We start from the raw sequence: 27,882 nt of genomic DNA, 5'->3' as shown, positions 1-27,882 counted from the left end.
CATATATGTAATATGTTAAAGTAATTTTATAGTCTTTATCGCAATTTTTTTCGAGAGTTTAAATATTTCTTTTAATCCAATTCAGAGAAAAAGTATGTCATCATGCATTCGTGCACACGTTGCATTCTACGTTCACGTGTTTGCAATTCTCCACGTAAATATAATAAGCCGCGCAAGTGCCGCACGTGAACGAGCCGATTAGAGACTTCGATCAACTGGTGACTCGTCAAATAGGATTAAGCAATGTCACGGGATAAAATCGCTTTTAAGGTCAACAAATTCGTGCGTAGTAATGCCATTCGTCGTCGGAACGTGCGTCGCGAATGATGGATTTTACACACATAAGACTGCGTCAAATACTAATCTCGATTTTAAGACCGCTCGTATCAGAATCGGCGATCGATCACAACGTTATCGTGGACGAGGAGGAGGAAGAGATGTGATCAAAAAATATATATTTTTTACATAAAAATTATATAAAAATTAAAAATTGTGTGTGCGTATCTCTAACGCGATTATAAATTTTAACATAATCCGACTTCAAATGTGTAATAATGAATATCGGAGTATCTTCCTGCGAGTGAATGACAATCGACGTTAAACATATGAGATCGTTGAATAAAAATTCGAAAGTATCTAAACATTAATGTATCTCTAAAAATAAAAGTTTAATATTAAATAAAAATAAATATTAAATTAAATTTGGAAGAATATAATTAATACGTACAATTTGTCAATCGCTCTAATCAAATACGATCAAATTTAATCTGTCGTACGAAAGAAGAGATTCCAGAAAGAAGAAAAACATGGAGTATATTAATTATCCTGTATCATCACTCGATGGATCATTATCACATACGTCAAACGTGTTGGATAATTTTGAGCATACAAAGTGCGGGAAATTACTGCAAACTGAATTTCACGTAAGTCTCCGAATTATTTTAATGCGGAGACAGTCCGGAAATATTAATGCGCGCAAATTAACAAACTTTGCACGATTTTTTTACACGCAATTACCTGCGATATTTTTGTCATTACACACATGACAACGTAAAAAAATCGTGCAAAGTTTGTTAATTTGCGCGCATTAATATTTCCTTGTTTGCAACGTAATAAACAGGAAAATGGAAATCCGGATGATGAGGTGACAGGCGATCGCGAAATATGTTACTATGCCAATTGCGACCCTTCGGTGTGGATGAGGAGCTGCGAGGAGGAAGTGATCGAGCCTCTCCAATCGAGCGAAATCACTGGCAGCATCCCCGAGTGGTTGACGGGCACCCTGTTGCGGAATGGTCCGGGTAATCTAAAAGTGGGCGAATACCGTTACCAGCATCTGTTTGACAGTTCTGCCCTGTTGCATAAGTGCGCTTTATGTTAAAATATAATACGGTAAGAATTTCGGATGGACGATAACTTTTATTGATTGCGAGTAATTTTCACAGATTTCATATCGCGAACGGAAATGTCACCTATCAACGACGGTTCATTCAAACCGAAGTGTATAAGAGAAATATGACCGCTCAGAGGATAGTTTTCACCGAGTTTGGTACTTGCGCGACCCCGGATCCTTGTCACAGGATTTTTCACAAGTAAGACAGAAGAAGACAAAGAAAGAAAAAAGAAAAGAGTAAAGATAATTCTGATTAAAACGTAAATATTACGATGATTTAGAGAGAAAATTATATAATCTTTCGCGGTGCTTTATATAAATTATGTGTGTTTTTCCTCTCATTATAAAATTTTTTTTTTAAAGTAATATCCTCTTATGATTTTTCAGGGTAGCCGGAGAAATATGACCGCTCAGAGGATAGTTTTCACCGAGTTTGGTACTTGCGCGACCCCGGATCCTTGTCACAGGATTTTTCACAAGTAAGACAGAAGAAGACAAAGAAAGAAAAAAGAAAAGAGTAAAGATAATTCTGATTAAAACGTAAATATTACGATGATTTAGAGAGAAAATTATATAATCTTTCGCGGTGCTTTATATAAATTATGTGTGTTTTTCCTCTCATTATAAATTTTTTTTTAAAGTAATATCGTCTTATGATTTTTCAGGGTAGCCGCCGTGTTCAAACCAGATGAAATATCTGACAATTCCATGATCTCGGTATATCCCTTCGGTGATGAATATTATACGTTCGCGGAAGCACCAGTGATGCACAGAATTGATGCGAAAACTTTAGAAACAACGGGCAGGGTACAAACATTCAAAAATGTTTTTTATATTAATTTTATAAATTAATTCTACTATTATTTGCTAATAAAAGATACAATGAAATAAATCTTAGTTTAATTAAAAACAATTTTTTTTCTCTCATTCGCAGATAAACGTGTCGGAATATGTTAACATTGTGAATCATACCTCACATCCTCACATTATGGCCGACGGTACGATTTATAATGTAGGAATGAGTGTAACGCCATTTGGACCTCGATACAATGTCGTATGCTTCTATCCCAATCGGACGACCATTGGTAAGATATTTTTTGTATAAGTAAGTGGAGATCAGGAATTTCTGGAAGAAAAAGATTTGTAGAGTCAATTGCAACAGAAATCAATAATCGCGTAAAAAAATTAATTTTATAAGAAAATTTTATATATTTAGATCGTTTCTCTTAAATTCTTAGAAAAAGGACAGATTGAAAAGAGACATTATCGAATCGAATATTTAAATTATGTAATTGAATACAATCCTTTATGACTCTCTAGACAATAACGGAGAAAAGAGAGAGCTGTCCATGTTCGATCAAGCAACGATCGTGGCCAGCGTGCCGAGTAGATGGTTGCTGAATCCATCGTACATGCACACCTTTGGTATCACCGACAATTACTTCATCATCGTGGAACAACCGTTAGCGATCTCTTTTATCGGAATGACAATCACTCATATTAAAAAAGACCCGATGATAAACTGCTTCAAATGGCACGAGAATGAAAGCGTACGTTTTTATATTAGTAAAAAAATTCTTAATTGAATTACATCATTATCAGTAAAAAAATTAAACTATATTTAATTTCGGTTATTAGACGCTCATTCATGTTATTTCGAGGGAAACGGGTCAACTAATGAGAACTTTCGTCGCGGAGACATTTTTTTACCTTCATATCATCAATCAGTTCGAAACCCGCGACGGAGAATACGTCGTGCTCGACATATGCTGTTATCGGGATCCGAAGATGTTGGAGTACATGTATATTGATGCAATGAAAGTAAGCATTTGCAAATTAATCGCGAGGAAAGCGATTTACATAACGCCGATAATTTTTAATTTTCAAATAACTCTCTGCTATTAATGAATTATTACGTAGAACATGCACGAAGACGCCGATTTCGCCAGACTGTTTCGCGCCAGGCCGTTGCGTTTCGTACTTCCGATGAGGGAACTGCATCCTGACACGCCGGTCGAATACAATCTCATTACGATTGAAACGGTGCATCAGAGCTTACAGCTATTTCAGGATATAATCAATATCGATCATAAGACGGACTTCGAGATCGTCGGCGATACGGATAACATCGAGTACAGTGACAAATCCAGATACTGGCGAGATGAACACAGAAGCGCTCTGCGAAAGAAGCCGGCCGCTCATCTGCTTCTCGATAGCAAGATCTTCGTAAAGCCGGAGCTTCTCTGCGACGTCGGTTGCGAGACTCCGCGAATAAACGCGGATTCCCACCTCGGCAAGGAGTACCGGTACTTTTACGCGATCTCCTGCGACATGGACCTAGACAATCCCGGAACGGTTAGTACATTCCTCGAATTTATAAAAGAAATTATATAATTATTAAAATATACTACGTTGAATAATCTGTTTTACACACACATAATACACACAGAAATATGCGAAATATTTTTATTCGGCACAATAAAACTAATTTGACTTGTAGCTGATCAAGGTCGATACTTTTCAAAAAACCAAGAAAATATGGCAGGAAAAGGGTATTTATCCTAGCGAACCAATTTTTGTGCCGAATCCGAACGGAAAGGTATGAGTCTGAGCTTTATTTGTACGGAAAAAGATCCAAATAGCTCGATTATTTTTTTCTTGCTTTTTCTGTCCAGAACGAGGACGATGGTGTGGTTGTAAGCTCTATCGTGTGGGCGGAAAAAGAGACTCGGGTCGGTCTGTTAATCTTGGACGCTGTGACATTTACGGAAATCGCGAGAGCTACTTTTGAAACGCCTGGACCAGTGCCTAAATGTTTACATGGTTGGTTCAGTCTGGATAAGTAATCGAGTGTAAAAAAAACTGTCGATTAAACATACAATGTTGTTTAATTAAAAGACTCTTTTGTTAATGATCAAAATCATCATTATTAAAGTGTTAAAAATTGCGATGTGACAAATTATTTTCATTTGTGCTTGGAAATGTGATTATCTTTCCGAGGGTAAGATATGTATATAAAGCGAATGTCAAATATAATATATATGTATGTGTGAAAAAAAATTGTGTCGTAAATTAAAATAAAACAAACTAGATCTTATCGAATTTATAGTCGAATCTTATCCTAATATTATTTTACATCTATCGAGAATCGTGTAATAGTATCGTATACATTTTGCAAGAACGCTTCTTCTTTTGTTGGTGTTTTAATATTTAAAAAAATGGAATCAATATATATATATATGTATATACACACAATATTGTCGAATATATAGATATAATAAATTATTTAATGTCTTTTCACGATGCGCGTAATGTATTTACAATGGCAAACGGTGTCATCGCGTATAACACGATGATGTGACGTAATGTATGTACCATCTAATGAGATGAGAATTTTGTCCAGTGGAATGTAAAACATGCATTAAATATCGCCAAAATTGAGTCTAGCTGTAATAGTAACGAATATCGATAAAATGACACATTGTCTCTATTGTGTAAAATTACTAGAATGGTAACTCTGCGACATACATAATATTTTATCTAATCTCCTATTTATCTAATACAGCGAGTTATGAAAATATTCATTTTGATATACATGACACGCTGAAGCTTGAATTGCTCTTTAAGATATAATCCTTGCAAATTCTATGAAAATTTGTAGGATATAATCCTACAAATTTTCATATGCTAATTAGATTTTTAATAAGAAATAAAATTCACATGCTTGATTTTCATAAAAGAATTGAGTAGTTGTATCCTATAAGAATAAATGCAAGTTAGAGAATTATTCTTAAAATATATCCAATAGACAGTTGGAACATTTTTCTCGATTGCTTCTACATTATGTAAGTATTGCGTAGAGAATGAAAGAGAATTATCTTTTGATATTTTCTCGCCAAGTTTGATCTATAACACAGTGATTTTATCTTAAATAATATTAATTAACAATTACATTAATAAATAATAGTCTGGCACAACCATGGTCAGATAATTTCTAACTAAGGGAGCATTGGCATACAATTCCTGAATGATCTAACATATAAAATTAACATCGGTTCGCAATATAAATTATGCATTTCGTGTCCCGGAAGGAAGTGCAGTGTTACGTTGCGTTTGGCACTTCAAGTCACTTTCGCTCTGCCAAAATTCTTGCGTTTGGAAAAAGAAAAGCAACTTACCTTATATAACAATAGATTTGTCATTCACAGCATATTCGTAAACGTATATTCTTAGTTCGAATCTTCAACTAAGATACAAAATTTCGCAAGTCCCAATATGACTCGCTATAACTGGCGTTTGACAAAATGCGCGATTTATTTGCTATGTCGATTACAATTTAGCAAATATTTCGAGCACTGCTATCGTATATAGATGAAGTGACCGATTTCGTGCGCGTTCTCACATATCATGCATGTATATGTGTAAGAACGCGCATATTATCTTAATTATCTAGATATAAGGAAAAAATATAAATTCTCTCTCCACGATATTCCTTCATATGTAAATCGTTTATCGAGAAATTGAATCTTGAATTTATTCGATAAAAATAATCTACTATAATCGCGAACGTGAAAAACATGCTCTGCAATCATGTCACTTAGTTAATATCATTCGTTATTATATTAGAATAAAATTAAAAAATTTCAAAATACAATGTCACACCATGTTTAATACTATTTCGCATACTCGCGTCTTTTCTTAAAACTTTCTCGATATTTTGTTTACCTTAGGTTTAAGTACGAGAGAGAAGTATTCAAGATTTAATATCATTAAACGATTTTGTGTAACTTTGGATCCATCACTCGAATCGCGCAAATAATCATGAAAGGAAGAGAATAGGAATAAACAGTTCTCGCATTATTCAGGCCACATCGTATCACGACGTGGCTATCACAAAATTTTCACTTATCTCGGTTCGGTTCTTTTAAACTTTATCCACTTTCTCGCTGTCTACCGAATTTATGGAGTTCATTGCGCTAATGTTTTTGTTACTTTCTGTATCCGTCTCGCTCTTTGTCAGACTGGAGATCGACTCGGCAATATGCGACTCGGAATGCATCGGCAGAATCCCAGCGTTTGCGTCTTCAATGGCCTTCCTCAACTACAAAACAAAATTTTCATTAATTTTATAAATTTTATCAAGTCTTCGCCGATTTTGTATAATCGAGATTTTTAGATATTACTTATACCTAAATAAATTTTTGTATACATATGTACCTCCTTTAACGCGACAACGCCGACCAATCTGCCAATAGCCGTTACGTAAGCGTGATTCACGCCGACCATGCTGAAGAGACTGTGAACTTTCAGCAGGGACGTTCTCTCAACTAGTTGGAAGGGAGCCGGATCAATGTGACATCTTGAGAAATCCACCTCAAGTGCCATCTCGCTTTCCTCCCATCGTTTTTGATCCTCGGCCGACATATCTATCACCCTTTCCCGAGGCTAGTTAACACATGAAAGTTATGCAAACGTTACTTCTTGTCTGTAGAAAAAATAACCAGAGGTATTTGCTCACCAATTGTACTTTCTTCGATGTTGCTGGGCTTGGAGCCAACATGGGCGTATGTGGCGGTACATTGATGACTTCCTGGCTATCGCCGCGTCTGGTACCGCTGCCTAGCTCTGGGTCGGGATCCACATCCTGCAACGTGGCGGATTTACGGAAGATTGCCTCGAATGCCAAACGTATTCTATGAGATATAAATAATCATTAATATAACTATTATCTAGATTAATATTTCGCATATACATATAATTTAAAGAACTAATTTTATTAATATATTTATTTAAAAAACAAAATTATACGAGAAGGAACATATCAAATTCAAAGTTTTTTATAAAACACACATTAAAAGAGGAAGATAATAAATTAATGTAAATATAAAATATAATAACATAAAAAAAAGAAAATAACTCACCTGCTTTCCGCACCTGTAACAGTCGTATAGGGTGTCACAGCCGGACTAACCAACGGGCTGAATCCTTTTAGAGTGAAAGAATTCGTCTTCTTCAGGATCGATTTCTTCGGTTGCGAGCCGAATATCGGTGAATGGTACGTATGCTAAAAAAAATTAAAATAAAAAATATGTTAATTTTTTAAGGGGAATGTAACGTGCGAAATAATAAAGAGGAACAACCGCAAAAGAACTTTACGCTTTAGACGATAATACGCGGCTCCGATCGTCTATCAATTGACGTCAAAGTCAACTGAACGAACGTGTGACTCACATGATCAGGACCGCCACCGTTGTTTGATGACATTGTTAGATCATTAACACTTTGCCGCTGCATCTTGAGAATGTCCGGTGCCGGGATGACCTCGAATCTCGAAGGTCTTCTCGTTCTCTCTTGCTCCCGCAATTGTCGTTCCATTTCTTCACGCGCCCTTTCCTCTGCCTCCTTGTGCCATTTTTGCGCGACCTAAAATACGTCAACAATAAAGATAAATGTAACATAAAATAAAGTGTGAAACAAAATGTGACATAAATTCCTGTAAATTGTTGAAAGTTTCATTACCTGCAACCTTCTTTCGCGACCGATATGCTTCTCGATAAGCTTGATTAACTGTAATCTCTGAATCGATCCAAGCAGTATCATGGAGTCCGGATTATCCACTAACGGAAATCCGCGAAGCTTGCGATTCTCCTTCAATATATCCTTCAGTTTTTGATAGCTGATACCGTGCCATATGTACCTCACGTCACGTACCATAAAATCCTCCACATAGATATTATACATTCCTAAAATTAAGGGCCATTTCTTTAAGAATCATGGATTTCACGATAAATTCGCAACAAGTATAGAATTACCTTATCAATCATTCCAAACTAAATGCTTTGCGAAATAATGAAATTAGTATAATATTAATTGAGCGTATAATATTAATGTATTAGTTGGAAAAAGTTTGAAATAAATTTAATTAATTGAGAGAGAAAGAGAGAGAAAGTAGAAGAAGAAGAGAAGAAGAAATACCTGAACTGGATGGTAGCAAATCGGGCAAGTAAGGCAACTTCTTGATAAGAATAATGCTATCGTATATACTAGGCTGTAGAAGCGCGGCGATAGCATTACTAATCAACACCGCTATCATTATCGGCACAATATGAGTGATCTGACCGGTCATCTCGAAGATGATGACGCTGACGGATATCGTATGCGTTACCGCACCGGAAAACGCAGCTGCCCCCACTGTAGCGTAACCACCTATATAATCATAAAAGTAATTTTTTCTTTTAAATTTGATTCTATTCTCTTTTTAATGCAAAAGAGAAAATAAATATATATATGATAAATAACTGCATGTTTAATTAAATTACCTGGTATAATAGGTGTAATTATCCCGCCATAGCGCACACCAGTAGGAAACCAGAGTGCCATTGCTTCACCGACTGCTCTACCTAACGCGGCACCGATCTTGAACACGGGGATGAAGATTCCAGATGGTACCGGCACCGTTGAGCTTATGATAGAAAAGATGAACTGAAACCCCAAAATTCTTTTTTTATCACATTTCTTTGTTGTTTTATCACAATTATATTTAAGAAGAATTAATGGCGCTGTATCTCGAGTAATTATATGATATAAAAATCGTCTTACGGTAACTAAAACAAAACTGAGGAGTCCGCTGAAAACGTCAGTGTACGGTGTTGACCAGTGCTTGACAATATTCATCTCCTGAACGCCGAGATTCTCCTGTGTCCAAGTGAAATTAGTGAAGAGCCCGTAAACCTGATCGTGTGTGTTCTGATCGCCGGCCATGAATTGGCCGAGTCCCAGCGGAAATGATACAGACGAGACCAGGAGCGACACGATGCCGGGATACAAAAAGCGGCTACAAATAAATTTTATCTCTCTCGATGGAAGATCCCATGAAAGAATTCACCATATGACTATTATTATTATTTTTAAAAAAATCTCGATTTACGCGAGTAACATACTTCTTCTGTAGAAAGCTGTTCATGCTCTTGTTCTTCCGCATAAAAATGACGTATTGCCTATGCAACCAGACGTAGAAGGCGCCCAGCAGCCCGCTGCCGACGCCGATCAGAGCAAAGACGAAGAGCTCTTGCGGATCAAAGGGAAAGTCCATGGTGAAGCTGGTGGCGAACATCGCCGTGATGGTCTCCTCGCGCTGGAACCAGATCGCCAACAGGCGAAACATCGTGGCGCCGCAAACCGCGGCGAAGAAACCGCGCCAATAGTTTCTCACCGCGAAGTATACCGTGGTGACCTCGATGCTGAAGAGTACGCCACCGATCGGCGCCGCGAAGCAGGAGGCGACTCCCACGGCGCAGGCCGCGGCCAGCATCTCGCAGTTCCTGCTCTCGTTCTCGTAGATACCCTGGAAGCTCGTGACCAATTTCGAGAGAAGCGTTGCGACGATGCTGGCGATGTGCACAAACGGACCCTCCTTGCCAAGCGGCAGCCCCGAGCCCAAGGTCGCCGTTAAGCCGATAACCTTTGGCATATCACGATCTTTATCGTTCCTGCTTTCATTTCGAGCGGAATCAGCGACGCGCTCTTTTTCAGAGACTTTAAAAGAAAGTTATAATATACAATTTTGAATCGTACGCGTCATCTATTTTAAGATTAATTTTTTCGTAATTTTGATGGATGGATTATGGATCGTTATCGTAAACGTGTTTAACCAACCTTAGCGATCAAGGTACGAAAGGTCAGGTACTCCTTCAACGCCACCCCGCGTAGGATGGTCTTCATTTCCGGGATCCCGGAGCCAATACTTTGCGGCGCGACGATGTGCACGAAACCAGCACTGAAGAGAATGAGGCATACAGGCATAGACACCCAGGCCAGGTACTTGAGAGCCGGATGCGTCGTAAGATCCTGATAGAGCCATATCCTGGCTGGTGAAACGAGGTCATCGTCAGCGCATCGCGGAACAATCAATGTTAAAGACATCGCGTTATCTCTTAACATTTTTCTAAAAATCTCTTTCTGTTTCTTCGATCAAATTTATCGACACTGATAATTTTCAGATTTTACAGTTGCTTTGTAATTTTCTATGTAAAATCATATGTTGCTTCATAAGTAATATAGACACAAATTTCTTTTAATTTTCCAGAAAAATAATAAAATAATTTCTCTAACATTATATATATTTTATAACATAAAGATTTATCCGTATATAATCCATGTGTGAGAAATATTTAAGATTATTCCCTTAAAAAATAAAACTTCGCCTAACGCGAAATAAACTGACCGTTATTGCACATGGAGATGCCACGGTCCATGGCGTAGCTGATAAGCGCCATAATGATTCCGAGGAGAGCCAGGAAAACCCAATCCTCGCCAAGCCGTGCGCCGGTGTGTTTCCAGACGAAGGCCAGTAGGGCTAACAATTTCCGGCACAAAGGACCCCGGGACTTTCGCAGGTCCTCGGCCCTCGTCGTATCATACTTTCGTCTCGCTTTCTCATGGTACTTGAGTCTGCGCGCCTCTTCCTTCGCGTATTCACCCAGATCCTTCGTATAGCGACCATACATCTGGAGGCAGCCGATTTTATGTTATTTTGTTCGTTCATCCGGTCGTAAAATTAAACGATCCGTACAGAATTTTACATGAAACATCATTTGTAATATACAACACCACAAGATACAAATTTTGTCGCATTTTATATCTTTAATGTTTCCTGTTTATTTATGTTGAATCCAAAAATGTAATTTTTCTATTACTTTTAGTATTTGTTCAACAGCTGTTGTATTTCGACATATGTAAAATAATACGGTCTATAACAAAAGCGTTATTAATTTATAAGAATTACGTATTTTTATCATAGGAAATTAAATAAATATAATTCGTGCTTTTAATAGGTATCTATTATCGATCCAAAATCTGACGGTGTTTTGATTTTGATAGATTTGTCTTTAAAAGATAATTGATATTTCAAAAATTGTCGATCAATTTAAGATTTTTTATGGCGTTAATTGACAAAAAGAAAAATGATAGAGATGTGCTATTTAGATGGCTGATTTAAAACTAAAAAACAACCGTTTCAAAACGCGACAATTATTTCTCACACGTATACTATTTATCAAAACGATTTATCTTATCCACAAGATCAACTGCATCCGCGCGCGGACGTGTATCGATTAATATATTCGATATTTTCGATGATAATGAATTTCTCGGATAAAAACTCACAAACGATTAGTCGTACGAAAAACAGTTTAAGAAACGACCACGTTTGATCGCAGCTATTCATGCTATTTTCTTTAAATGCAAATCTATTTATTTAATTATAAATCTGAAATAAAGTTTTTGCACACAATAATTACAGTAGTAATCAAGCATGCTAGAAATATATCAAACTTACTAATGAAGCATCATGATTGTCTGCGTGTTGATTCATTATCGTTAATTGTCTCCAGCAATAACCGATAACGCGCTATTATTATAGCGAATTATAAGAAATAATCTGATAAAATTTTATTTACAATACTGGGAGAGAAAAGACTGTGTGCTCTCTCAATATATATATATGATAATAATATCTCAATAAGAAATTTACCTTCTCACGAAAGATGGAATAAATTTATATGCAATTGTGCACTTACGAGATAGCTGTCGTTACAGACGAAGTACGCCTTGTTCAAGACCACAGTTGGCGTAGAAATCTGAGTGAAAAATTCCGCAGATCGCGTCGAGGACTCGATACTCGAATTATTTGATTCGCGGGAAATCGAATTGTTTAAGTCATTTGAGGTTCTCCTTGAATTATCAAACATTTCTTAAGTCATCATCGCATGCTCGTATGTTCTCTTCTTTACTTTCATTCGGAAGTTCGAATGTAAAATTCTACTATTGTCTCTTGCGCAAACGCGAGGTTTTACACAAGTTCCAATCGACTGAAAGATAGAAGTAGACTCGATGGTTATCGCTTTATCGTTATTGAATTTAGAAATAGTTATTAAAAGTAATTTTTTGAAATTTAACATATGTATAAAATTTCTCATTGTCATCAAGTTTAAAAGTCATCGTTCAGAAATCCCGAAACTCGAAAGTTTCAGCGACGATCGATGTATATTATTCTTATTGCTCGTTTCTTACTTATAGTTAGTCTTTGAGATTAAATAAATAAGAATAATAAAAACAAGAAGATTTATAATAATCGAAAAAAATGAAAAAATACTCTATTTATCTCTCCGTAATCTACTCTCTTCACTATTTAATAATTTCTCAATGCCAATAAATTTTTGAATAATCCATTTCGCGAGTTTTGTTTATATTTTTTAATACATCACAAATAAAAAAATCAATTATCTTTTAATAATTTTTTTATATCAAAAATTCTCCACCATTAGAGTTTTGTTTACATCGTTCAATGTATCACCTAGGAAAGTCTTTTCACTGTTCAATAATTTTATTCGCCACCAATAAATTTTTAAATCCTTTGCCATTACGCGATTGTTTGTATTTTTCGACACATGTTTATTTACATTCGCGAGATTGAGCGATTTTAGCGATTGGTGATAAACTTGCGGCAACGTATGCGCGAGTTTTTACGATTGTGCGTGCGTTTATATTCCGAGAATTTTTTTGATTTCTGACAAACAATCCAAATGCATCTATGCGTGTGTGCATACGAACGCAAACTGAACGACGACGTCTCGTTAATGTCTGCTTCAAATCTCAGCGGGAATATTTGTTGAAATTTGGCAACAGTCAAAATCCTTATTTTTAGCGTCACCCAGACTGCGTCGACAGGGCGAAATCCTATTGTTTATTGCCGAATAAGCCGCTATGTTTTACCTAATGTCGTAAAAATGCACGTCGCGCACAGATTTTCAAGACGCACTCTCTTATCGTCCACGCATATCTATGTAAAATTGTATCTTTAGAGATATTTTCGAAACTAGATCGTATCACACATCGTCTAATATATATAACAATAATAAATTTATTTATTCCCTATAGAATCTCTCAAAAATATATGTGATACGAGATGTTAATGTCTTATTTATTTAGCGCTATTTATCTACCGTTTCCATTTTTTGGATATAACTTTAATATTATCATACTTACATTCAACTTGGCACGCGTCATCTTGGCTTATTTGTCCACTTGTTACAAGTTTATATTGTTCGCAAATCGACTGATCAACGATCGATCGTGTATATTATCGAATAAAGCATTTCAAGCTGATAAAAAAATATTACAGCGAGTAAAAGTATCGATACATATCTGCAAGTGATTGTTTTATCACAACAATTTTACGAATCGTCCTCTTTTTCGCGAGATGTTATTTTAAAGATTATCTTGTAAAACAAGAAACATCGATAATGGAGTCTCGATTTCCGCCGCGGCGTCAATGATCCCGAGCTTGACTGAAGTGTGATACCTTGATACGATTTTGACACCGAGACTTCTTGATATAAATGCGTATGACGGAAGCATTACGTTATCATGCTGCCTGTCATTGCAATGATTGTATAATAAACCGCAAAGTTTCAACTGTATTTTAGGATATCAATTTCATTTAGTGGCAAACCTAGAAATCATTTTTGCCTGACAGTTGCATGCATTTTAATTCTCACAGACGTCAAATCGCACTGGAAGAGCATGTGGAAGATATAATGCTGATGAGACATGCAATAGACGCTCGATTTAATCATCAAACGATTAATTCAAATGTAAAAATAATCGCGTGAGAAATAAAAGTTATATTAGATTAGATAAGATTTGTCCAATTCAGTAAACTGAAACAGAGACAACACCTGAGTGGCGACTATATGTACAATCGTGACGTCAATGACGACCACGTTCCACTGGGCAATCGGCCCCTAATCCAATTTTAGTAATTAGGCCTGACCGATTCGTGATACGTATGATGAATAGGCTCGAAAATAAATATCGAGCCGACAGAATTTCATTAAATTATCGGACCCCATTTGTTTCATAAATTGTAGCTATTTTAATCATTTTGATACGAACACATTTGTCAAAAGTATTTACAACGGGAAAACAGTGAAGAGAATACATCTCTCGGTGTATACATCCGGAAACTGCATTCTCTTGATACGTGCAATTTCCGGAAATGTACACATACACGATGCGTGCACTTTTTAGTTCTATATATATATATATATATATATTATATAATGTATGTATATGTGTGCATCGCGGTATCACGAGGATCTTTTCATGCTGATCACGCATGTCCGATAACAAGTCCTTAAAAGCTCATTCACGCGCGTGAGAGATATTGCTGCAAAGATCGTGCGTACTTTATATTATCAAGTGAATTAATATGCGGTTGTACGCAATTACGTGCGCGTTAAAGATGTATTTTTTTAAATATATCTTGATTACTTTGTATCAAAGAAATAAGCCAAAATTTCATACATATGTACATTATAAAAAACAACACAAAATTTATAAATATATTTGCTACAAAGAAAAATGTTATGAAATTTCAATCAAATTTCATTAATATTTTATAAAACAATTATTAAAATTGTTAAAATAAAACCAATTAAATTTAATTCGTATTTAACAATTGGTATGTTGATTCGTCTCGATTTTGCGTTTATCACGTTTAATCAAGGGAAGAAAGATTTTACGTTACAAGGTTTACAACAAATATATATCTCGAGAAGCACAAATCGCGAAAAATTCTTGTTTATAGAAATTGCGACGTGAAAATTATTCGCAATCAGTTGGCAGCCGATCAACTAGTTAATTACGATGACTGGTGTAAATCGTTACCGCAAGTAATTAAACTGCACTAGTCGGGCTCACAGTCGCGTTGTAAAATGCATTTGCTTGCATTGTTTTAGCGAAATAGCGGTCAGCTCTCGAGTGTCGCAATTTTCAATTTGCAACGTGACATCGAAAAGACGCGCTCATCGCTCGTAATAATACTTGACGGATTACAGCAGGCTCTTAATATTTCATATATTGTAAAATTCTCTACGCCGTATTGTGGCGAATTGCCAATAAATTGCGAACACGTCCCATTTATTTTATACCTGCCCGGAGTAAATCGCGCAACGTGAAAAAGTACCGCGAATTACGTGAGGAATATTTATTAAAGGCTGTCAACGTAACGCATTTTGTTCGAGTGATTTACGTACTTTACGCAGAAAAATTCGTACAGAACGGTTGTACGGAAATTATACTTTTTGCAACATGTCCCTGCGTATCTTTCGGCTTTGCAGATATTTCCAATCGATCGTAACGTGACATCTTTTATACATTTTTCATATTTTTTCATATCAAACGAGAAATTCGAATTGAAATATTTCTCTCCGTATGATTTCGCGCGAATGTTACGACCCGCGCCGGCCGGCGTTTCTAAATTTGTTCAAAGATTTCGACATGCGGCCGGTCATCGTAGCAAGGCCGATATGCTCTCGTGTGACATGCGACGAGTCAAGGTCTATAGCGTACGCACATTCCTGTCAACTATCACGAGCAAATCGTGTTTTTTTTCTTTTTTTTGTAACTGTGGGAGTCGTATGACGGGCATTTCTCTGTGTCGGCAATAAAAATCGCGAATTTAAAATTAATAAGATTGGTTCTTCAGGTTGCACATATCAATGCGTAGAAATATCTAGATAGTATAATATAAATTAAAGAAAATATGCGCGTTTCTTTAGTCGCTATTGTATCCGACAACGATCACGTCTCGCGAAACGTTTATTTAAAATGTAGTCTCGCCTACTTGGCAATTGTTCAAAGGTCGCGTCGTTAGGTCCCATGTTACAGAATGGTTTATGAACCATGAAAAATCTCGGACAAATTGCTAGTTAAAGTCGCAACGTTTACATCAAAGCAGGCCGAGTTTGATTATGAAATATTAATCATCGAAATATAGATTGTAAAATGCATCATAAAAGCAAGCAATATATATTTCAGCAAATGTCCCATGTGGACATAAACTTTTGATGTGATTATCGTGTATGTAATAATTTTTGTTTATGTATAATAACATATGTACAGTTATAGAATATTTTACACAAAGCAATGATTTTTTACAATAAATATTTAAAGATTGTATATACATGCACATTGACTCTTGGCAGGCAGCCTTTTGTCTAGGATTCATCTAGCAACAACAGCTACAGTTTAATTATAAACCGCGTCTGTGTGTGCAGTACTTAACAATATTATTAAAAAAAAGTTGCAATAACTCATAATTATATATAATATATGGTCAAAAATGCAGTCAAAATTCTGTTATAAATTTTGAAAATATTATCATAAAATATATCACTGAGATAAAATGTGTAATACTGTAAAGACGAACAATAAAGCATTCAGAATGCGGCTAATAATAGTAAGAAATATTTTCAAGTCGCATGCTCATACAAGCAGAACTTCGAGAGAATGCAATTTGCAATTGATTCCAAAGACAGAAGAGCAAGAAACCAAATTATCGTCAAAGAGAAATCGCTTACAATCGTGTTAATATAGTCGAAAGGATCGAACTCCTGCTGTTCCTCGTCCGCATTTGGCGGAGGACATGGGTAGAACGCTTGCGACGGTCTAAAAAATATTCCAGATTTTCGACGAATCTTGTTTTTTTATATCGTATATATCGTAACATATTGTTTAACTTTATCTTTCATTTTTTTTAATAACTACTCTAATATGACATTGAAAATTTTCATCATGAAGTTACTTATTTGTTTTTAAGTCTCATAAATTCTTTGTTACACTTTATCTTGCATAACACTTTGGTTATAATATTAAACAGTTTTCCGTAAAAAGTAAAATAATAATTTTTAAATTTTGTTACGTGTGCAGACGTATTTAATTTCTTTATCTCAAAATTTATAGATGTATTTTTCTGTTGCTGGAATTAGAAAAAAAAATCGTCCGCGCAAATATACCTGTGGGGTCGATTTCGGCGTTTTTCCTTCAATTTCGCCATCAGTCTCGTAAATTCTTCCCATTCTTTATCCACTTCCTCCTCGCTACCTTCCGGATGATGGTGTAAAGTCTCCTCTAGAAGTTCTTTCTTCGCGATTTGGTTCGCCATTTTTGCGCTCTTCGCTCGATCGCGTCTCGATTTCACGGATTATGCACTCGCGTCGGTGCAGTCGGTCGATATTTCCTCACAATACATTAACGCTTTATGACCTTCCGCTTCTCCGCATATTAAATAAGCAGTCTCGTATTTTCCGAGAAAACGAATGAGTTGATTGACAACTTATTGTCTCGCTTCACCATGTGTAATCTCGTTTTTTTTTTTTTTTTTGCGACGATCCGATCTCCTCGTGACAAACTTATAGAACTTCGTTGTATTCCTTTTTATTTATGAAATCACAGCACAATTTCAGCTAAAAGCTTCTACCCATTTTTCCAGATTAAGGAAACAGAGAAACTGCGTGAATTGAAGAATACGCCGGATACCGGAAGCGCGTGGAAAGTGCGAAAAATTAATAAAGAAAGGTTAAAAATTCGAGAACTGCGAGAGAAAACTCGCGCACGAAGCAAGTGAGTCACACTGACAATGAGACAAGAGAACCAACCGTGCAATTCTCAGATAGAAGGCCCTATAGCCTGGTTCAATTTACGGACTCATTAGGCCTCACTGACAGCCGTCGACATCGCACATGCACACGCGCGATTTTCCCCCTTTCCCCCCATCCAGCCAAATTACCCATTGTCAACGAACACCTCGCGTACGTCGCAATGTTGAAAGAATTCGCCACCCCTTATAAAAACTTGACATTTTAATTCAATTTAAGTATATTAATTAATATTATTTTACCTATGAGAAAATGCATTTGCATTTTATTTTATATTTGCTTCTACTGCACATTTAATATGATTATTTAAAAAATTGTTATTTTAAAGAACGTTACCGATTAATAACCGACATTTTATATCTATAATCAGTTATCATTATAATTGATTCGCGCGGAATTATATATTTAATTAAAGAATGAGAAAATTTGCTTAACTTTTTGCAGGTAATAAAAACTTGTAAAAAATATTATCATCACGCACATACATTGCTGCAAAAACCGCACGGTGTGACTGATTTTATCATCAAGTATCGCTTCAATGAGAGCGTCGAGGAAATCTTATTGGCGGCATTTCTAGTAGCGACTGTACGAAAGCCGTGCACGGCAATTGGCTACTTCCCTCGACAAGGGTTCGTAGGAAGCTGCCTTCAAAGTCATGAGTTATCATTGACCAAAATTACCACGTAATTTGATGAATGGTCGTCTTAACCAGCCCGGCCGTCAATTCCGATCGATGACTTCTCCGATTTCGAAATATTATTTTTAAACAATAATTTTTTAATTTCCGATGTATGTATTAGACATTAAATATGTATTTAGGCATTTTGTTAGTTTTCACGTTCACATATTTTGCTTTATAAAATCACTAGAAAACTAACAGTCGATTTTTGCAAAGCAAACGTAAAAAATTGATTGTTTCAACATTAAATTGATCTGTATCTAAAATAATTCGTAAATAAAAACAATCACGCGTGATATCAAAGACGAAATCTTGTTACGTACCTTCTCATACGGTGGCTAAGTGTCGAGTAATTTTCGAAGACGGCATGCAGATAATTAAACAAGAGCGGATTCAGCGGCATGCACGTAAGCAGAAAGGCCTTTAATTGTTGATCAACCATACCGTACAAATCGTTTGTTTGATCTGTTCCTATATCGGACATCGTGATGCAAAGAGATAATCGCCGTGCGTATCTATTATGCTATACTCAAAAGCCCCGCCGAGCGTGCAAATTTGCGCCAGCTAATTAACGCTGCGCAATGATTTTAACTTCCGATACAGCTTTTTCGTCATGGCTTAATAACACTCGCAAAATGTATTATATCGCGCTTGTTCAAATATAGATATCGGGGAAGCTGAAAATAGATGGTGAAAGAAGAAATTAGATCGTGCATATTAATTATATTACCTGCACTTTTTAGAATAATAATTAGTCCATTTAAAAATTTTTGTTTGTCGCACGGCAAGTATCACAAAAGTAAGAAACACAAAGACTCGGCGTACAAAATAGACTCGAAGTGTAAAGTAGACTCACATGTATATATAAGGCATATTTTTAGCGACGAACGGTTTATCTAGCAATTAGGCACTTTTGTACGTCATTAAGTTGGAAGACGTCACAAGACGCCAACAGTTTAACCTTCTCCGCGAAAATTCCTATTCTGTCTCGTTTTACATACAGTCGGCATGATTCGGTCACATTAAATGTTAATACATTTGTTTGTACACGATGTAAAAATTTCGCGAAACTGCACCAACCGCAACAGAGTCGGATATCGTTGTGAGACGATTTGTGAAGAAATCGCGGAGAAGAGCGAAAAGGCGCATTTTCGCCGATCGCTGACAATGAATATCGAGCAATGAAGCCCGGCAATCACGACAATTAATCGCGATAAAGATCTGTCAAAAGTTGACTCATTGCCAGTGTGTGTGAGAACCTGCAACTGAGATAAATTCTTTCCGAGAACGAATTGACCTCTCGATAATCTGCAACAACGTACGTTTTGCATTCTCGCACACAAACGAATATCAGGGTATAATAAGTAATACATTTGCCTACGCCAATATTTTTTGAGCTTCTCGTAATGAATGTATTTTGTCATTTTACGTTTGACGTAAATTTCTCGCGATTTTCTCTCGACACGTGACGGATATTCATATAGAGCTGCATGTGTGTGTAGTATATAATTTAATAACATTTTGACATAGTTGTAGCTGCAAGATACACAAACCTCGAATATATTAAATATTATAATTCGTAAAAAAACTGCAACGTATTTCAATAATATTTCCGTAATGATATATTTTCAGTCTCACACACATTCACGAATATCTAAATTATTCTAAATTTATAAAAAAAAAAACATTTTTGGTAAAAACTAAACAAAATAGAAGATATTTAGAAGCAGATAAAACTATATCAATGGATGAGCTTTCTCAAAGAATTTATATAATTGTTTTGTTAAATTTACAGACTACGATATGTACATGTACGTTTCGTCGTCATGGGAATGCGAGTCCCAGAAGGCCACGGATGTCCCATGGGTTCCATGACCCCCTGGGTGTTAGATCGTAGTGAATTAGTTAATGCGAGTCACATGGAGCACGGCAATGAATTATCGTGCTCGCAATGCGTCAACACTGCAGGCGATTGCATTTTGGACAGGATCGTTCGTCCAATCATTGGATCTTCCTTCCTGTTTAGTCGTGACGAAAAATTGAGTCTCGCGCTCTGACTCTACGATCCCTATCATGTTCTACCTTTGACAGAAATACATTTCTTATATGTAATTTATAAATTGTTGTGTCCTCAAACATACAATCTTTATTTTAATTCACAAAAATTTAATTCTTAAAAAATATATGTGGAGATAGAAAAAAATTACTTCTCTCTGCAATAATTTATTTAAAATTAATTAATAATTTTTAAGCCCAGATTGTTCTCTATTAATTTTATATAATCGTATAGAAAGTCGTCATGGGAATGCGAGTCCCAGAAGGCCACGGATGTCCCATGGGTTCCATGACCCCCTGGGTGTTAGATCGTAGTGAATTAGTTAATGCGAGTCACATGGAGCACGGCAATGAATTATCGTGCTCGCAATGCGTCAACACTGCAGGCGATTGCATTTTGGACAGGATCGTTCGTCCAATCATTGGATCTTCCTTCCTGTTTAGTCGTGACGAAAAATTGAGTCTCGCGCTCTGACTCTACGATCCCTATCATGTTCTACCTTCGACAGAAATACATTTCTTATATGTAATTTATAAATTGTTGTGTCCTCAAACATACAATCTTTATTTTAATCCACAAAAAATATATGGAGATAGAAAAAAATTACTTCTCTCTGCAATAATTTATTTAAATCCGATTAATAATTTTTAAGCCCAGATTGTCCTCTATTAATTTTATATAATCGTATAGAAAATTTAAATTTTAGCAATCTTAGTATAGTTTTTGTAAAAGAATATTTGTAAAGTTATTTTCCCGAGAAATTAGGATATGCGAGAATATAGCTTGATTACACCGAGCGTTCAAGCGGAGATTCGACTAAAGAGATAATTCTAATTAACGTCGGCTGTGATGTCATTAACCGACAACGCTTTAATGAGTCACGTATTATTCTCTATTAACAGACAATTTAATATGTCGTCTGAGGGTTCAACTAGAGGATAAGTTATACAAATTTGAAATCAAGTTCGCGCTTCAATATACTCGATCTTTGACTCTTTCGTTAATTGCGATAACGATTTCATACAACAACATATTTTTCATTTAAGTTTTTCATCGCTTTCAGCCCTTCGATCATGCGACGAGTCACGTTATCACGAAAGTGTGATAGAGACATCGTGTCGTTTCTGCCTACTTGATAATGCGGCGACAAACAAAGCGTATGTATGCGTATTGTGCCGATAACTTTTGAACTCCCTGTATATCTGTTGACTTCATCGAACAGAAAAGTAAGTGGCCAATAGTAACAGTTATTACGCTCGCAAGCAACGAAACATCCACGTTTTGATAAAATAAATTTTCGCGAATAATTATGTATGTACTTATTTTGAAAATTAAAATGCGTACATTTTTTAAGATGAAAACAAAATTTCTTCGCGTAATATAATCAATAATACGTTAAATGAATCGACTGTAAAATTTGTAAAAGCAACAGAATCACACTTGTCGACAATCCATTAGCGCGTACGTTATACTCCAAAAGCTGATCTTCCATAAAATTGTCTTTTCTAAGAATATGGTTCTTTTCTTTACAGTCGCTTACGTAGGTTCTTCTTTTGGAAAAAAAGTCAATGGTGATAATTGTAAACCGACCTTCGTCGCGAGGAGCTCTAATTGCATCGCACGTGCACCATGATTTACAACACTGTTATATGGAAATCCTTGCAATTATTTAGTACTAATCAAAATATATGTAATTACAATGCTAGAGACATCGTGTCGTTTCTGCCTACTTGATAATGCGGCGACAAACAAAGCGTATGTATGCGTATTGTGCCGATAACTTTTGAACTCCCTGTATATCTGTTGACTTCATCGAACAGAAAAGTAAGTGGCCAATAGTAACAGTTATTACGCTCGCAAGCAACGAAACATCCACGTTTTGATAAAATAAATTTTCGCGAATAATTATGTATGTACTTATTTTGAAAATTAAAATGCGTACATTTTTTAAGATGAAAACAAAATTTCTTCGCGTAATATAATCAATAATACGTTAAATGAATCGACTGTAAAATTTGTAAAAGCAACAGAATCACACTTGTCGACAATCCATTAGCGCGTACGTTATACTCCAAAAGCTGATCTTCCATAAAATTGTCTTTTCTAAGAATATGGTTCTTTTCTTTACAGTCGCTTACGTAGGTTCTTCTTTTGGAAAAAAAGTCAATGGTGATAATTGTAAACCGACCTTCGTCGCGAGGAGCTCTAATTGCATCGCACGTGCACCATGATTTACAACACTGTTATATGGAAATCCTTGCAATTATTTAGTACTAATCAAAATATATGTAATTACAATGCAGTCATTGCGATGCATTTAATACTAACGAAGAGATTTTTATATACAAATATAAAAAATGGATATAAAAAAGCGAGATAATAAGTTGTACTTGTGAATTTTATGAAATATTATTTCTTGAAGAAAGTATAACTATAATCGAAAAATCGATTTATTTAACAAATTGTAAAAAACTGTAAAGGACAAGCGTTTTCTAAATTTATCGATACATTGGCTGAGAGAATGCAATGATGTGATTTTTATTCACACTTTGTGAACGCGGCGTACATTCACATCGGATAATCTATTCAATCATTTGACGGGATGGAATTTAAATTCTATCAATGAACTCTTAAAGAAAAGTCTGCCTCTATAATACCATGTTTCACATTAGATAAAATCTTATCAAAATTTCCGCGATAGAAAATTATTATAAAAGCAAACTTCTACTTTCATACAAGGTAAGCCTCGCGTGAAATAAATTAATTTTTCTGCTCGTTCTATTAACGTGTTTTCGAATCTGAGAAATTAATGAGAAACGTCAGCATTTTTAATCTGTTGCACTTGTTCTCTCTCGACAAGGATTGATAATGCGAACTCGAGTCAGACGCCGCGTCTGCGCAACTGTTTTGTTTGATAAACCCTGCATACTGTCCCTGTAAAAATGAGCGAAATACGAGAAAAGATCCTGTGATTCATTTATAAATTCTTTATAAATTATGAAATTGGTTGAATATATATATATATATATATATATACTGGCTACATATTAATAATAAAAAAATACAGCCTAATATTTATACTTTATCCTATATGTATAATATACCATTATAAGATATTGTATATATACACACAGAGAATATATATATCATGTATCAAAATATATGCTGTAAATATAAAGCTGCAATTCACACAAAGTTATTTTATCAAGAATAATATGTTTATGTTTTATATTATACTTAATGTATATTAACTTTTTTTTATAATAAATGCCCATTTGCAAAACGTGCAATTTTTAAGAAATATTTGTATACCTTGATAAAAAAAAAGTGTAATAAATTTGTAACACTTATAAAATAATGATCTTGAATGTTTTGCGACTCTTATTTACTTTCAATAATCCGCTGAGTCTTATATTATCGGTGACACCCATTTGCAAAGACGTAACAACTGTAATCGAGAACGAGCGAGCAAGTCCAAGGTCGTCATCATCATCGACCGGCGATCAAATCGCAACATTGATTATGTCATCGTAGTGAATATTGTATCCTCCATCAAATCATCGAATTGTACACGCCAACTGATTTGCCTTGCATAATAAACATTATTTGTACAACTCAGTAATTGAAATAAGCATCGTCAACTTTATATAAATCTTACATCAACAATTTCGATATGTTTTCAGATATTTAAAGAAGCTATTATTCCATAAAGCGAATAAATAAAATATTTCTAACAAATATATTATTAAAGATAAAATATCACGTAATATATTACGTATATAATAAATCGGTATCAAAATATATACATATCGTAATAAAAAAATCTTTGTATTTAGTATCAATAACGATTAATAATTCTTCACTGGATACAAATCGGCCTTTATTAATTTTGGATTATCTTCCATATTTTACGTCAGAAAAATCGAACCAATGGCGAGATATAAGAAACAAAATGAAATAGATTAATTCGTTGATCTTCCCGTTTATAAGCGAAAAATCAAACAGATTTAGAAACGAGTTTCATCGGTCGCACGCCCATATGCTTAGCGAATTCTTCCGAGGCTTTTAGTTGATTTGGATGATACGTAATCCCACCTTCTCTATCAACCTTCTTCATATGATGTCTCTCGGGATCGCCGGCGATCAGAACGGGTTCCTCGCCGGCGACGGGCAAGTCTCTCAGCTGTTTAAGCAAGGTCGACAATCTCTTCTTCGATCCGCTCGCGAACACTTCCGGATTAATAGCCATAAAGCACTGTCCGAGATTGGCGACCCTATCGCCGGTCTTCCAAGGACGAATGTTCGGTCCAAATTGACTCCCGCTGAGGATACCACAGAGTATCTCGATCATCAAGGCTAGACCGTAACCCTTGTATCCGGAATTGCGTTCTAAGCCGCCGAGAGGCATCAACAGGGAAGCTTTGAAAGCCTCCTCGGCGTCGCGGGTCACTTTTCCGTCAGATCCGAGCGCCCAGCCTTCGGGGATGTCCTTCTCCTTCCGAATGGCTAGCTCGATCTTACCCAGGGCGACGGTGGTGGTCGCCATGTCGAGAAGAAATTCGTCGCCGTCGCCCGTAGCCATACCCAAGGACAACGGATTCGTCCCTAGACCGGCTTTCACGCTGCGCGTCGGCGCCATCAGCGGACTCGTGTTGGTGCAGTTGAAACCGATCAGGTCTTGCTCCATCGCCATCATGGTGTAGTAGCCGCAGATGCCATAGTGATTGGAGCCACGTGCCGCCACCATGCCGATGCCGAATTTCTTGGCCTTTTCCACGGCGAGGTCCATACAATATTTGCCGACCACTTGGCCCAGCGCGTTTTTCCCATTTACGAGAGCTATTGCCTAAAAGTCGCGATGTGCAGAAAATTTCTAGATATAAAGTCTGAAGGTTCTAAAATCTGGTGGAACTTGGCGTCGCAATCTAATGTTTCGCTTTCTCCTATCTATTAAAAATAGATTTCCTCGTTGGATAAAATTCTTACGTGAGCTTTTATCTCTCTTCGAATAAAACCGAGATGCAATTATTGCGTTAGATGCTGAATGACATTTTCGATAACCGCTGTAATTTTCGCGAATAAAGATACCATTTCAAAATGTAATTAGAATCGCGCTAATTAGTGTTGAAGCGTTTATTACTGATCGTCAAATTGTCAGCGCATCTATTCGACAAATTGTCGCGCGCGTGTTTCTGAAGAAAAAATATCGGCAATTTTTGCAACAAAATAAGTATTATTTTAAAAAATAATTAAAACGATGCATTAATTAGCATTCGTGTTTTTCTTCATCGGATTTATTCTTCGGATAAATTGTAACTCCGTTATAATAATGTTTCGATGAACTAATGCGAGTGATTTTGCTGAATCGACAGTGCATAGAGACAGCATGAAATAAAATTATATTTACAACCGATTGAAAATACGATAAGAGGAAAACATATGTAAGATTTACGAGACAGCGACAAACACATTTGCTAACGAAGAAAGCAAATCCTATTAATCAGAGGGCTGCGTATCTTATCGGGTCATCGGTTGTTAAGATACGAAGGCCAGTCGTATAACGAGCGGGCGCCATAATTATCATGGAATATAAACACAATTTTTTATAGTACCACGTATGTAAATCTTTCTTAATTATACTCCAATTTAATTCGCTCGAAAGAGATTTATGTCATTGATATATTTGCTCCGCAATTAATTGATAACGAACGATGTTTTTATACACGTGATGAGTAAAAGTAAAAAGTGTGCGAATCAACTTGTTATTAATTAAAAAATTTCGGAGTGAACGTAAATGTCTCGTGACAAATTAAATATGTAAAAACTTGAGAATTTAAATTTAAGTGAAATACTTCTTTTCACGGTACTCAAGTTCCACCATCATTAACTCGAGAGATTCATTCGAACCTGGAAATCGGTGACAATCTGCGGCCGAGCGATAGGATCGGTGATTCTGTTCTCGATGTCTTTCACGTACATCTGCATCCTATTCATCCCGTGGCTAAAATGACCTCTATAGTCTGCTATCATCAAGTGATGTCCGACAGTGTACGCGTCTTCCAGCGTGGTACCGGCCTTGCACATGCAATCCTGGATAAATCTGATGACTTCGTCCTTAGGGACGACCTTTTCGTCATAATCCTGGCATCCGGTGGACATCATTCTGTTAACGGCAGTGACGATGCACGCATGCGACGACACGCTCGTCGTTAAAAGTTTGCAGAAGCAACTGAGCGTCGCTTTATGAATGAACATCAACATATTATCTCCGATAATTTTCGTCGCTTAATAATCGCGGTCGGCCAATCAAATTGTACTGTTCCGGTTTATTGCTTGGTTCACTTTATCAGACACGAGTTAGTTGCTTCTTTAGTTTATCGTCGCTTATCATTTGCGATGCGACTCGAGGTCAATTTCGCGATAGGTCGCTTCGATTTCAAATTTCTCTTCGAGATATAAGATCTCACGTTATATTTGTCTTCTGAGTTAAGAGCAAGATAAAATGAGCTTTACTTTTTTCACGTTATGTTTATACAGTGAGAAAAAATCTCTTATCAATCTCTATCTCTTTCTTTTCCCATATCAGATCGGTTCAGTGTAAATTCCTCTCTCTCTCTCGTTTGAACTAAGCGCGTACACGTATCAGCAAAATCACGTGGTTGGCGCTGTAGTTGGTTGAGATACTACGTATCAGCGATTACAGACTCGAGTATCCGGTATCCGAATGAATCGATGATGATCTGATCTTCATTTATTGATTCATATTCGCGCACAGATTTAATATCGTATTTTCAACGTTTTCTCTCACAGAAACTTGTGATACTTGATTTCATAGATGACAGATTTGCATACCTCACATGCTACGTTCGCTCATCACACCGTCGACCGAACTGACATCACGAAATATTGAAGAAACTGTGAGCAGTTTTCTGGCGGGAGCTTTGAACACTGTTACTATTGTCGAAATCAAAGTTATCGACGGTGTCTTTGAGGAAATTAATTAAGAGAATGTTGCGTAAATATACTCTCTACAATTATAATTTTTACGTTGTTCATATAAAATCTTCCTTACGTTTATGTACTGTAAAGAATTTAAAGTAAATAATATCTTGAGATTGATAAAAATCAAGGAAACATTTATTATTTTTCGTTAAATGATTAAACTATGTATATAATATATTATTACGCATTTTTCACACAGAAGTTACATTTGCACAAATAGCTTGCAAATATTTCATCGCACGTTCCTTATGTT

General features: G+C 36.0%; 3 protein-coding genes across 8 annotated transcripts in view; 1 reads left to right on the top strand and 2 right to left on the bottom strand.

Annotated features, from left to right (window-relative positions):
• The first annotated feature begins 265 nt into the window (after window positions 1-265).
• LOC115240346 (carotenoid isomerooxygenase) lies at window positions 266-4,488 on the top strand. The gene is made up of 10 exons (XM_029815439.1): window positions 266-923; window positions 1,121-1,365; window positions 1,446-1,592; window positions 2,059-2,200; window positions 2,328-2,478; window positions 2,714-2,943; window positions 3,032-3,214; window positions 3,314-3,748; window positions 3,894-3,992; window positions 4,069-4,488. Exons 1-10 carry the CDS (start codon window positions 807-809, stop codon window positions 4,237-4,239), a joined length of 1,920 nt encoding a protein of 639 aa, XP_029671299.1. The 5' UTR covers window positions 266-806; the 3' UTR covers window positions 4,240-4,488.
• LOC115240345 (chloride channel protein 2) overlaps window positions 4,485-27,882 on the bottom strand; it is a 30,143-nt gene continuing 6,745 nt past the window's right edge. For 2 of the 6 annotated variants that reach the window (XM_029815435.1, XM_029815436.1), the window contains 12 exons: window positions 10,617-10,899; window positions 10,049-10,260; window positions 9,334-9,854; window positions 8,993-9,227; window positions 8,713-8,875; window positions 8,369-8,599; window positions 7,913-8,136; window positions 7,625-7,816; window positions 7,315-7,457; window positions 6,912-7,086; window positions 6,611-6,838; window positions 4,485-6,494 (listed from right to left, as the gene is read on the bottom strand). In XM_029815435.1, coding sequence (XP_029671295.1) covers window positions 6,318-6,494; window positions 6,611-6,838; window positions 6,912-7,086; window positions 7,315-7,457; window positions 7,625-7,816; window positions 7,913-8,136; window positions 8,369-8,599; window positions 8,713-8,875; window positions 8,993-9,227; window positions 9,334-9,854; window positions 10,049-10,260; window positions 10,617-10,899 — 2,784 coding nt within the window. In that variant the 3' untranslated portion in view covers window positions 4,485-6,317. Of the gene's footprint in view, window positions 6,495-6,610; window positions 6,839-6,911; window positions 7,087-7,314; window positions 7,458-7,624; window positions 7,817-7,912; window positions 8,137-8,368; window positions 8,600-8,712; window positions 8,876-8,992; window positions 9,228-9,333; window positions 9,855-10,048; window positions 10,261-10,616; window positions 10,900-11,970; window positions 12,557-16,815; window positions 16,904-17,250; window positions 18,874-18,894; window positions 20,708-27,882 lie in introns of those variants that run through there. The other 4 variants (XM_029815433.1, XM_029815437.1, XM_029815434.1 and 1 more) reach the window with 4 other exon arrangements.
• LOC115240347 (uncharacterized oxidoreductase YjmC-like) lies at window positions 24,031-26,888 on the bottom strand. The gene is made up of 2 exons (XM_029815440.1): window positions 26,535-26,888; window positions 24,031-25,473 (listed from the first exon to the last, which is right to left on the bottom strand). The coding sequence occupies exons 1-2, from the start codon at window positions 26,886-26,888 to the stop codon at window positions 24,625-24,627; spliced, it is 1,203 nt and encodes a 400-aa protein (XP_029671300.1). The 3' UTR covers window positions 24,031-24,624.

The sequence above is a fragment of the Formica exsecta genome, unplaced genomic scaffold, assembly GCF_003651465.1.
Source record: "Formica exsecta isolate Colony F162 unplaced genomic scaffold, ASM365146v1 scaffold425, whole genome shotgun sequence".
NCBI lineage: Eukaryota > Metazoa > Arthropoda > Insecta > Hymenoptera > Formicidae > Formica > Formica exsecta.
This window is presented reverse-complemented; position numbering and strand designations above follow the sequence as displayed.

What these genes read in the sequence shown, in the direction of transcription:
- LOC115240346 (XM_029815439.1), top strand. Translation starts at nt 807, where the DNA reads ATGGAGTATATTAATTATCCTGTATCATCACTCGATGGATCATTATCA. An exon ending in AGTTCTGCCCTGTTGCATAA is followed by an intron (nt 1,366 to 1,445) that starts GTGCGCTTTATG and finishes TAATTTTCACAG; the next exon opens with ATTTCATATCGCGAACGGAA. An exon ending in TCCCAATCGGACGACCATTG is followed by an intron (nt 2,479 to 2,713) that starts GTAAGATATTTT and finishes ATGACTCTCTAG; the next exon opens with ACAATAACGGAGAAAAGAGA.
- LOC115240347 (XM_029815440.1), bottom strand. Translation starts at nt 26,888, where the DNA reads ATGTTGATGTTCATTCATAAAGCGACGCTCAGTTGCTTCTGCAAACTT. An exon ending in AGATTGTCACCGATTTCCAG is followed by an intron (nt 25,474 to 26,534) that starts GTTCGAATGAAT and finishes CGCGACTTTTAG; the next exon opens with GCAATAGCTCTCGTAAATGG.